Below are 12866 nucleotides of genomic sequence, written 5' to 3'. Positions count from 1 at the left end.
CAGCAGGTCTCGCTTAGCCTAAGGGCGGCGGGGAAATCCAGACCCTTCGCGCCCTACTCCACAGGCCTTGGCTGAGCCGGAGCTGGGATGAGGTTTGCACGCCCAGGAGGCGGGCTCTCATCTGCGGAAGGGGGGTGCTCCCTGGGCGGGATCCTGGCAGTCAGGAGGAGGAGCTGGCTCGGGCCGCAGGAGGCCGGTCCGGAAGGCAGGGGGCGGGGTCAAGACCCGCCGGGGGTTGTGGTCGGGGACGTTAGGAGGCGGGGCCGGACAGACAGGGGGCGGGGCCCAGGTAAACTCGGGCTGGCTCGCGCTGGCCGGTGGTGGGCGGGGCCAGGTCGGGCCCGGCCTCCGCGTCACCATGGCAGCGGGAACGCGGCGGCGGCGGCCCTGCAGCTGCAGCAGGCCGTGCTCAGAAGGGCTGGGGACAGAGATGTTGAACCAGACGGACCGATGAGTTAAGAGGTAGGTGGTAAAAGGTGGGAGGTGCCTGGGAAATAGAATTACCACTGGTTGAGCTTCCAGATCAGAAATGGGGACACACGGAGGCGTGAGATGGAGGCGGCTGGGGGAGGGTGGGGGGGGGGGGGGCGTTGAGGAGAAGGAGGCGGAAGTTTCAGGTTCTGAACCGCTCTAAGCCTTACAGGTTCTTAGGATGCCGTTCCTGATTCAGACTTTCAGAGCTTGGAGACCCGAGTAGTAATGCAAATCCCCTTTCAGTCTGTACGCCATCCTGCCCAAATACCAATGCCCTTCAGTTTATCCCCGAGAGGGATGATTCCTTAAGACTGACACAGTACTGAGAATGGAATCACAGCACGAGAGAGTTGTTAAATAATAGTACCAACTATGTAGAATGTTTGTAGTTAAAAAGCACTTGGAACAGTACATAGTATGTAATCAAATATCGGCTGCCATTATCATCAGTATCATCATTTTCCCACCCTGTTCTCTGGCACGGACCTAGTGCAGGTGGATTCAGAAGAAGTGACTAGAAAACTTCATCACTAATTGGCAGAGCAACTCCCTAGCCTGCTACTATTAACTGGGGGGCAATAAAGTGAACTTTATATCCAACGGTAACTTACCATGACGGTCAAATGTGACAATGTAGGTGATAAGACTTTGTAAACTTAAAGTACTACGTAAAACATTTCTGCCTTAAAATATAAATGCGGCCTTTCTACGTTAAAACGGAATTCCTGAGGGTGAATAGAAGTGCATGGCAGAAGCTGAGCTCCCAGTGTTTGTCCTGATTGTCTTCAGAATCCTTCCTATGATCGTTGACTGATAAACATAGGGAGGAGGGAAAATGCATCCTTGCTTGACTGATAGGGAAGCATTGCTTTTTACTTTATTACTATTAAGCCTAAGTGGGTAGTTTTTAAAATGCCCTTGGGATAGCCCTGTTGTGATTACAGTATCTTTGGCTGGATTTCTTACTAACCAGGGTACTATTTCTGAAACTTTTAGATGGCATATGTTGGTAGATTTGGAGCAGGAGCCTGACCCTAATAGATTGGTTTATCTTTGGAATGTTTTTTTCCTGTTCTGTATTTTTGCACATTCTCCCTCTTCCTATTTTAAGGTGGCCCTGATCCGGCTTTTCTAGGCACTCTGAAGATGGGGACTCAAGTGGTTAGGAGACTCTGTAACTCCCTGCTGCCCACAGAGCCCTCTGTAAGTTTCTGGTGTACTGTTGAAAGGAGTGCGATGACATTAATGGAATTTTAGTACAGTTCTACAACTGGGGTTTCTCCATCAGGACTCAGATCCTGGAACAAAATTGTCATATATTTGCTTTCTTCTCTTGCTACCCCTTCTTGTGGAAATTCTAGCTCCCTTGATTCATTACTAATAAAATCAGGAAGATCTTATTGAAAATTATAGCAATTAGAATATATGCATTGTTTAAAAGATTTAAATGTTTGTTATAGAAATAATTCATGACAATTATAGAGCATTTAAGAAATATTGCAAACCATGATTTAAAAAAAAAACAATAATGCTTCCATCCAGAAGCCCTCAATGTTAATATTTTAGAATGTAGAATTTTCTTCTAGCCTTTTAATATGTATATTACTTACATATTTAAGATTAAATTATGCACACACTTTTTGACTTTTGCTTTTTTTAACTTAATGTTTGTTAATAAGAAATTGTTAAAATATTTGTTTTAGTAGGTCTACAAATGTTTGGTAAACGTTATAATGATTCTAATTTTCTTGACCATTTTTCTGTTTGTTGGACTTTTAGGTTCTCCTCACCCATTGTAAATAATGAATTGATTTCCTCATTTAAGACTTCTTTTCCTTAGGGTTGAGTTCCAGAAGTAGAATCCCTACCTCAAAGAATGTGAACATTTTAAGTAATAAGTTACCTTTTAGAGGAAGAATCCTGGTGTCAAATTATATATACATCCTCCAGAAAGCTGAGAGATAGAAGGCTTCTTGGTAGAAATCTGGCTACCTCTTGCAATGAGATCTTAGGTTCTGAAGAAAGATGATTTCATCATAGTTATGAACCCTAACATATTATGAATGTCAGCCCAGAGGTATGGGGGCTTGTTGTAGTGTTTACACAGTAGAGAAATTCAAGGATTACTTTCAAAATATCCACCAGATGTCGCTAGTCTTAATCTAATTTTTACCCACAGGATTACTAGCAGATAACTTTTGAAACATGAATTTAAAAAATTCATGTAGAATAGATTTGCATGTCTGCTTAAATACAGTTTATATTAAGCACTAGCATCTGGTGATTACTTTGGCAACATCCTACTCGTCTCTTACCATTCTGTCTCTTTTTTCCTTTTTCTACCCACTCAGTCTGTCACACTCACCCTGTACACTCTGTCCCCACATACTAATATTGGATTCTCAGTTTTAGTAGTCGTCCTTTTACTATTCTTTTTTTCAGTCTTGTTTCTTGCCTCTATGTGTATTCATGTATTTATGTTTAACTGTGAGTTCCTGAATTTTTGTCTAAAAGAATAGAACGTGGCATATAATGACATATAACAGATCCTCAACATATATCTAGTGGATGTTTAATGAAAAAAATGCATTGATGAAGGAGAAGAAAATATAGGAGGAAACCAGGAATTATTTATATTTGTCTTGGAAATACACTGAAAGAGACAAAGATTCACACTTCTTTTTTTTTAAATAAATTTATAAATTTATTTATTTATTTATTTTTGATAGAGAGCTCAAGTGAGCAAGAGGCAGAGAGAGAGAGAATCCCATGAGGTGCAGAGAGAGGGACAGAGAAAGAGTACGAGCCCAGAGTGGGGGCTTCATGCTTAATGGACTGAGCCACCCAGGCACCCTAATTCACACTTCTAAATTATAATTAAGTGCTAAGTGCTATAATATAGAACATGCTATTAATGTGATTTGAAGTGTGGTTCCAAGAGCAACGGTTAAGAAAGAATTCTTGAGACATTTTTGGTGCCAAAAATGTGTTTTTATTATAGCACAGGGAGAGGACCCTTGAGCAGAAAGAGCTGCCCCGTAATTGTGAGGTGCGACAGATTATATATTTTTAAGTTTGTGGAGGGAGCAGGGGGGAGTATAGATAGCATAGTTTCCAAGGAATTTCTGTATGCTGAAAGCAGGGACTACAGGACCTTGGAGATCTGGCTGTTGTTAAGATGAAGTTGCTTTTGGGGCGCCTGGGTGGCGCAGTCGGTTAAGCGTCCGACTTCAGCCAGGTCACGATCTCGCGGTCCCTGAGTTCGAGCCCCGCGTCGGGCTCTGGGCTGATGGCTCAGAGCCTGGAGCCTGTTTCTGATTCTGTGTCTCCCTCTCTCTCTGCTCCTCCCCCGTTCATGCTCTGTCTCTCTCTGTCCCAAAAATAAATAAACGTTGAAAAAAAAAAAAAAATTAAAAAAAAAAAAAAAAAAAGATGAAGTTGCTTTTAGTCCCTAATAAAATATCAACATTAAGGCAGCCATCAGTTCCTTGATGAATGTCATGCTCTGCATGCCTCAGATATTTATCAGTGGGCTGCAAGTTGTAAGATTTATTTAGTTAAATTTTCTTGCTTTTGTTCTCATCATGATGACTTTTGAATTATATAGACTTTTAAAAAATGCTTATTTATTTTTGAGAGAGAGAGTGTGAGTGGGGTAGGGGCAGTTAGAGAGAGGGACAGAGGATCTAAAGTGGGCTCCACAGTGACAACAGTGATCCCCATGTGGGGCTCAAATACACGAACCATGACATCATGACCAGAGCCGAAGTTGGACACTCAACTGACTGAGCCACCCAGGCACCCATGACCTTTGGATTATAAAAAGAGGAATATTGATTTATTGAGCATCTACTTATGTGTCAGGAAATATTTTTGGTTCTAGAGATAAACCAGTAACAAAACATAACAAAATTCCCTGCTTTCATGGACCTTATATTCTGGGCAGGGAGAGACTGACAATAAGCAAATGAGCAAATAAATATAGACTATAGAGGACAGTGATGAATACTAGGAAGAAAAATAAAAATAAATCAGGCAAAAGAAGTTTGGGAGTGCCTGAGTGAGGGAGTGTTGTCATTTTAAATAGAGTGGTCAGAGAAGGCCAAAGAGATAAAGTGATATTTGAGCAGAAACCTGAAGAATGAACCATGGGTTATCTGGGGCGTGGGGGTTCCAGACTGATTAAAATCAGATCCATCCTGATTAAGAAAAACCAAAGTAGTCACAGGAGTTTCATGAGGAAGCAGAACTTGAGGTAGGCATAATAAGGATTTGAGTAGCAGAAGCGTGGGACATTCTAGACAGGACAGTCATGAAGGCATGGGAGGCAAAAATGAGCCCTGGAAATGTGGGAGACAGTGAGGAGCCTGCCAACCTGAGCATAGGCAATTTGGGGGACAGCCGTAAGAGCAGGGCATGAGGAATTTATATCTGATGGGAAAAGGGATTATTTGAAAACATTTGAGCATTTGAGCAGCAAGATGAATGCATTGTCTAAGGAAGATTAAGGGGTGTAGACTATCAGAAAAGCCTGGAGACAAAGAGAGCAGTTTAGGAGCCAGGACACGTTTGTAGCCTTTGCCGGTAGATGTGAGCCCTTTTGTGTACATTTATGCTGATGTCTCTGAAGATAAATGCAGTAGAAATTGTAAACATACATTACTGCCAAGAAACTCGCTAATGTATGAAAACAGAAAAAGATTAAGAAATTATTTCAGGGTCATTTAAAATATTTCCATTGACAATTTTAATTATTTGTTTATTCAGACTGCCTTTCTGCTTCTTTATAGTCATTAATGATTGCCTACAATAGATGTATTAAATTTACATAGGTATGAATTTCACACATTTTACTTCTACATAGGCAGAAGTCCCAGTCAGTATTTTTACCAAATGACAGTTCTGTTTAAAGCTCAAAGTCTTACTTAGGCTAACATGTTATTATCTGTATTAATATAAGTGATGAATGAGTTTGCCAGTGTTTCCTCCACTCATTCATTCATTCATTCATTCATCCAACTAAACACATTTACTGAGTACCTTTTTTCTTTAAAGTTTATTTATTTATTTTGAGAGAGAGAGAGAGAGAGAGAGAGAGAAACCCAAGCCAGTTCCATGCTGTCAATGCAGAGCCTGATGCAGGGCTCAATCCCATGAACCATGAGATCATGACCTGAGCTGAGATCAAGAGTCAGTTGCTTAATCCACTGAGCCACGCAGGTGCCCCGACATTTACTGAATACCTTTTGTGTGGAAAGCATCATATAAAAGTATTGCATAATGATTAAGCCAGATTTTGGTTTCACCACTTAGCAGCAATAGGATCTGGAGCAAATTACTTATCCTCTAGACCTTTCTTTCTTCATCTATAAAATGGGGTTAATAAACAATTCCTACTGTTTATGGTAATTGTGACCATCAACTGAGCTAACATATGTAAGCACTTAGTATTGGACTTGGCACATAATAAAAGTTCAATTTTGCTATTATTATTGTTGTAGATAGATATTTGTGTAGCTTTTAGTTGGTGAGGTCAGTCTCTGCCATTATTGTTAAAATCATATAGGACTGAAGAGGTCTGGTATAATTTCAGAAATCAGGCAGCATGGCAGAGATATGCAGAAAGCAGCTTGCTTGGACCCTTTGCCTCTCCTCCCAGGCAGAGAGAATGACAAGCCAGCAGTGGTGGGAGTGGTTCCAGCTACCTGGACTGGCTTGCAGTTTTCCCCACACTCCAGCACTATGAGATGCAGATCATTGGCCTAGTTATTCCTGGTTCGTTTAGCTAACCCACTTACTCTCTCAGCTCTTATGTTGATATCACAGCAGAGTGAGATGGGGAAGATGGAAGGAATAGTAATTGTGAGTGCTGCTTAGAACAAGCTCAGTTCTTCACCTGGGCTATTTGGTTAGGTAGACCATGATAAATAAGGTGAGCACATCTTCTGAGCAAAAAAACCTTGAGATTACATGCTCTAACAGGAATTTTGTGCTTTTTCCAAGCATGAGAGGCAGACTATTTGTGCAAATATAATTTTTGGAACATCTCATTAGTTGTGTGGGGGAAAACACAGAATATTTTGAAATGGTACTATCTAAATTTAAACGAATTAAAATTAAATGCTATTGAAATTTTAGTTCCACATTTGCAATAGCCACGGTTTTTTTTAATGTTTGGTTTTGAGAGAGAGAGAGAGAGAGAGAGAAAGAGAGGGAGAGAGAGATTACTAGCAGAGGAGGGTCAGAGAGACAGGGGGACAGAGGATCCAGAGCTGGTTCTGTGCTGACGGCATCCAGCCCTGATGTGGGGCTTGAACTCACGAACCGTGAGATCATGACCTGAGCCCAAGTCAGATGCTCAACCGACCAGACCACCCAGGCGCCCCACAACAGACACATTTTAAGTGCTCAATAAACACATGTAGCCAGTGTCCACTGGCCACTGGATTGGACGTCACAGATATAGAACATTCCCACCATCACATTGCACATGACTACTATAGAGTATGTGGTTGACATAATTACAGACTTCTAGGGAATAGTGTAACTGTGGACCGAGTGCCCTGTAATAAATCTTGTATCTATTCACCACAGTTCCCTCTAATTCCTCCAGTGTACTGGGGGGTGCAGGGCAAATAGCACAGGGCTGAGCATCAGAGGCATTTGGGTTCAGATCTTAGTGCCCATGCTGATTTGCTAAGTGACTGTAAATAACTCCCCTAGGCTTCATTCCTTCATGAGAGTCAAATGAAACTTCATCTTTTTAGCTTTAAAATCCAGGGATCTAATGAGAATTTTCCCAGGAATATTGAGCTCACAGGTCCTACTTTGAAAAAGGACTTGTTCTTTGAGAAACAGGGACCTTTTGGTATATAACTATCCGCAGGGCCTCCCTCTGAAGTCTCAATATATTCGACTGTGTAAAAGCATGATGGGCTGTCAGAATCTATTTAGGGATCTACTGACTGAGTGTTTTGGTTTTGCATCACTATGCACATAGATGTGTTGCCTACAATTTTACGTTGTTGGAAGTTTCATGCTTCTCTTTTAAAGGGGCCTTGCAGTAATATGGGTTAGTCACTCACCTGATGATATTACACCGTGAGCTGTGGTCATGGCAAGGGGAATTTTTGGTAGTTAAATTCCCCAGCTAGTTATGAAGGACGGTGGTCTTCTGACTTTTGGGCTGATCAGGTGCAGTTTGATTTGGAGTCATGGCTTTTCCCCAGCCTTTGCAGAATTGAACACACAGCATTCATTCAATCAGCAGCACCCACTTAACACCTCTGCTGGCCTTCTGCTTCCTGCTTGCTGCCATCCTAGAAGAAGTGTGTCTTTCTCAGAAGTATCTTTGTGTTTAGCAGCTTCAGACATTCAGGCAAGATGATTCAGGATGTTTGGGGTACAGATTTTCTTTTTCTCTAGTGACCTGAGGAGGAGGAAGTCTTAGGTTGAAAAGAGCCATTACTGACTTTTCTTGCTAAGGTACCAATGGGAATTTGGGGAAGGAATGTGGGCCTTCTGCAAAAGCATGAGGGTAGAGCCTAGCTCCTCAAACTGTCTTTGTCGCTGACCAGCTGTGTCCCTGGGCAAGGCCCTGACCTTTTCTGAGCCTTAACATTCTGTAAATCCTTCCCCTCCATCTGGGATCACGAGGTGTAACATAATATGGGGTGTTCTTTCAGCTTCCTGTTTTCCTATAGAAACAAGAATGTGAGCTGAAGAGTACAAAATGACTGGTATTCCTAAAAATAAATAATCAAGGCTGTGACTTGAATAACTAGCAACAGAGGGGAATAGCTCTCTGTTTCATTTGAGCAAGTTTTTACCTAACTCTTTCAAAAGCTCCAGGACATTTTTGTAGTGTTTATTTTAATTAAAATCCATTTAATTCATTTAAAGCTCACTAAAGATATGGGCTTTACCTTTTAGCGGCTATTTTTAAAAGAAAAAAAGAGAGGCTTTTTGGAGCATAGCCTTAGTGATACTTGGTTTTCCCTCGATGTTTCTGTTGTGATCCTGTGTGATTTGTTAAGTACTATTTCTAGTAAATGTTTGCTGATACCATCAGTAACTAAAGTTCTCTCTATCCTCTTTTTTCCCCTCTCCTTCTGGCTGGTTTATCTCACTTTTTTTTTTTTTTTTTTTTTCTGTCCCTTCTGCTTCTGCTTCTTTAGCCTAACCTCACTGCCCAGGCCCCTTGTGGAAAAAGGTTGCTGTTTTTAGCTAGTCTGGGGGAAAAAATCCTGATTCACTCCCCTCCCCACCCATCTTGTGGTGGGGCACTTGGCCTTAAATCAGCAGAAAGAGAGAGAGAGAGTGTGTGTGTGTGTGTGTGTGTGTGTGTGTGTGTGTCTCCGCGCGCTCACTCCAGCATGCCTGCCTGCAGACCTGGTGGTATGCTAGTGTGTGATTGCAAGCACATGCACACGCCGGCACGCCTGCTGGTGTGTCAACGAGTGTATGTGTGTGCGCTCACGTGTGTGTATGCTCGCAGGACGCGCACACACCGGCACGCCCGCCTGGAGGCCTGGTGTGTGTCTGCAGCGTAGGCACACACGCCCGCCCCCAGCCTGTTGTGTGTGTATTGTACGTAGTGTGTGTGTGTGTTTGTGTTTGTGTGTGTGTGCGCGCGTGCGCCTGCCCGCCCGCGCGCGCGCCCGCGGTGCTCCCCCTTACGCACGCGGGGCGAGGGGCTGCCAGCCAGCGCCCCTCCACCCTTTGCGCGCCCAGCTGTTTCTATAGGAACCGCGACAGCGCCCGGGCCCCTCCGGCAGAGGCCCCGGTGCGAGCATGCCCAGTGGAAGCCGCTAGTTTGGCTCCGGTCTAGGTTTCCAGTAAGTGGCCTGCGGGACTCCGGAGAGATCCCCGTGAGCTGAGCGGAGAGTCTTTGTGTGCAGAGGGAGGAGGCGGTGGCTGCGGCCGCCTGGCCTGGAGACCCCGCCCGGGAGCCCCCGCCAGGAACAATGCTAGCCTGCTTGACCCGGGGGAACTTACTGGACGTCCTGCAGGAGGGCTTCAATGAGGTAACTGTCTGCTCCTCCCACTCCCAGCTCCCCTCCCCCAGCGCCTCCCGCCTAATCTCTAGCAGGGGTTCTCCGTCCCCCCTCCGTCCTCAAGGGGATCCCAGATCAGTTCCCCTGCAGAGCCCTAAGGAGCTAAAGTAGTGGGTATGGTGCAGACGAGATGGCTAACGGAGAAATCAGAAGGGCCCCCTACCTACAGCTACGCTGGGCGATGCCTTTCCCTGGCGGTTCACCTGAGCCCAGCAGACAGGACCACAAACTTAGAGGTCATCTCCTTTCAAGCGAGGTGGTCTCCACCCTTCCGGGGCATTCTCCCCAAGAAAGCCCCCCTTGAGAGGGAAGCCCCTGAATGTATGACAGAAGTACTCATTCTTCAGGAGCTTACTGGGTGGGCCAAGTTAGGGGTGGGGTGGAATTGCATTGGTAGAAAGTTTGAGAGAGGGCAGGGTGGTCCACATGAAGTGCCGCCTTCCTGTTTATATCTCTTTCCAATTCCCAGGCTGTAGGTTTCTCCACAATCAAGGGCATGGTTGGCAGAGAGGACCTAAGAGCAGAGAGGTTGCTTGAGTTTCTGGCCCCAGTTCCGGGAAGTGGGAATTCATTCCATACTGTGTAAGAAGAGTGGGGAACTGGACCGCCAATCTGACAGGCAGTATGTGCTAGGACTCCGGGCGGGGGGCGGGGGGGGGGGGGTGCTTTTTCTTTTCACTGTTTTATATCTGAATTCTGTTGTTGTTTCTTCCATGCCCTTTTGTGACCCAGGGAATTCTGGATTAGGATCCTACCCCATTGTGATATGCTCCATGTGTCTTCCATTGCTTCTGAGCCCCACCCCTGTGGGTCGCCTTATTCCAGCATCCAGGGAGACCTTTACAAGGAGACCTAGGCTGTTAGTTGTGTCTTTCATCCTTTCTTCCTACCTCTCCCTCACTTCCCTCTATGTCTCTCTTAAATATAAGACTTTTTAAAGATTAGTTTAACACATGAATACATTGTCTTCTTAAATATGAACATTACAGACAAGACTGAGTGCCTTTGGCCACCCCTCCAATCCTAGCCTTTTCCCCAGAGGCTACCCTTCTCATGAATTTGCGCATGAGATTGTCTTTCTCCCTCTGCACTGTAGGCTCTTTCCTCAATTCCTGTTTCTAATTAAGAAGCTCTGCAGCTCACCTGTCTCAGAATCTTACCAGCCCTGGCCCCTGTGCCCCAGCCTTGTTCCTGACACAGAGGAAAACTGTAGAAATGCTGTCCTCACCTCATCAAGGGAGTCGGAATTTTCCTCTGGCTGAGGGATGTCACAACCTTCCCCGAAGGGCGGGGCTTGCATCCTGCCTGCACTGCAGGGCTCCTCATTGTGCACCAGCCCTCCCTGAACGGATTATTAAGGAAGATTATTAAGAAAGCTACACTCTGAGAGATGAAACACACACAAGCCAGGAAGCCACCTCTTTGAATGCTACCGGTATTCTGGGTTCCTCTTCTCTCACTCTTGGCCTCTGAGCGTCTCCTGGTCTCAGGCTTCCTATCATTTGACTTATCCTCTAATTGTGGCACAAGCTCATTAGGTCCTTCCATGGCCTCCCCCGCTTTTTTTTTTTTTTTAACTCCACCCCCCCCCCCAGCCCCACCCCCAGTATCAGGTCCCACTGTCTTATTAGGAGGAGGAAAGCAGCATAGTCAGCCCTAGCCTTTGCCTTCTCATCCTTTTTACCCCTGAACTTTTCAGCTGAAAAGCCGGGTAAACTGAAGAGGCAAAAGGCTTGGCTGCATTTTCATGCTTTAGTGTGCTTCCATAAATATCCTCTGACCTCCCATTCTTGTAAAACGTAAGGAAAAAGGACAGCGGGAGAGTTTTCTGCTTGTGGTGGTAACACAGTCTCTTGGCCAAAACAACACACACAAATTTATAATTAACTCATCTAGAATAATGCAGCAATGCCTCTTGTCCCCCTCTGATATTTGATTTTTCTGCCCATCCTGTCAGTTTCCCTCCACTCCTTTCACAGACTTAGGTACAATCCATCCCTTCTATTTGTAGATTCTTCTGTTTGTAGAATTCTGATAGCCAATAAATACTAATGGTTTCTCTCAGAAATTGACATCATCTAAATAATACTAACAGTGATTTGTTAAATCCCAGTGGCTCCTTAGAGTGTAAATAATTCTTTCACATACATAATAAGTTATATTAATAATTCTTTTCGGGGCTCCTGAGTGGCTCAGTCGGTTAAGCACGGGACTTGGTCTCAGGTCATGATCTCACAGTTTGTGGGTTCGAGCCCTGCATGAGGCTCCGTGCTGACAGCTCAGAGCCTGGAGCCTGCTGTGTCTCCCTCTCTCTCTCCCCTTCTCCCATTCATGCTCTGTCTCTCTCTTTCAAAAATAAATGTTAAAAATAATTCTTTTCACATAGAGAATCATATTTAGTGGTACAGAATAATGCTACAATTGGTTATTTCAGAGTTGATGGAGGCCTGATTGATCTATTGCAGCTTCTAGGGTTGCTTAATAGATCCAGTAATATTCTATCTCTTTTGTTAGAGTCATGTGATAAGGATGTAAATAAGGACTTAAAAGCTGGTGTCAGAATACACTTTGATTCCTCTGGGAAACTCTTCCTACTGAGGCTAAGAATACCACACATGTGTCCAATCATCTCCGGGGAATGATCCAAGCATATCTGAAGCCATTCTTCATCACCCAGATGCTCTATAGATCTGTGTGGTTAGGGCTGTGACCTCATTCTGTGTGGCAGAGAAAACTGCCACAGGAAATGAAGCTTTGGCCTTAATTGGTTAATTATAAGGGAATCCTGCAGCAGAGAGAAACCCTGCCTTCTGAATCAAGGCTTCCCTCCACACATTGTTGGCCTCTGTTCTCAGTCCATTTGCCACCATGCATGATCACTTTCTTCCACATTCCCTGGACAAATCCCTGGCTTCAACACACCTGACAAATTACCCACAGACTTGATCTATGTCAGTGCTGTGAATGCAGTTCCTTTCATTGACACGGTTAATCTGCATTGTGAATTATCCACAAATTTTGGCTGCTGCCATATTCTGTAGCCTACCCTGGCTGTCATCCCCTGTCCCCTGTGTTCTGGGCCCGGCCAGTCTTTCCATGGTTCACATTTTTCCCATTCTGCATGTGCCTTAAAGCTGTTTTTTTCCTCTGCTACTTGGTGTTGATGTCGTCATACGAGCGTTGTCTTTGGCTGATGTGCCAGCATTTGTTTCTGCAAGTGTTTTTCGGGCGGCTGAACTTACTTTTAAAAAGACTTCAGTGATTGTGTTGGAAGATTTTGATAGACCTGAGGCTCTAATATGGTTTGGCTAATAAACATTCACTCATTCAGTTGTC

General features: G+C 44.3%; 1 protein-coding gene across 14 annotated transcripts in view; it reads left to right on the top strand.

Annotated features, from left to right (window-relative positions):
- Positions 1-96: 96 nt before the first annotated feature.
- DIXDC1 (DIX domain containing 1) overlaps positions 97-12866 on the top strand; it is a 73635-nt gene continuing 60865 nt past the window's right edge. For 2 of the 14 annotated variants that reach the window (XR_015241352.1, XM_086679118.1), the window contains exon 1: positions 9161-9500. Coding sequence is in view for 10 of the 14 variants with exons in the window: in XM_086679118.1 (XP_086535244.1) it covers positions 9441-9500 (60 nt within the window). In the remaining 4 variants the exon portion in view is untranslated. Of the gene's footprint in view, positions 463-1585; positions 1678-9159; positions 9501-12866 lie in introns of those variants that run through there. The other 12 variants (XM_086679124.1, XM_086679123.1, XM_086679116.1 and 9 more) reach the window with 10 other exon arrangements.

This window comes from Puma concolor, chromosome D1, assembly GCF_028749965.1.
Source record: "Puma concolor isolate L17-30 chromosome D1, mPumCon1.1.hap2, whole genome shotgun sequence".
NCBI lineage: Eukaryota > Metazoa > Chordata > Mammalia > Carnivora > Felidae > Puma > Puma concolor.
Note: the sequence above shows the minus strand (reverse complement) of the source record. Positions and strands in the feature narration are given on the sequence as shown.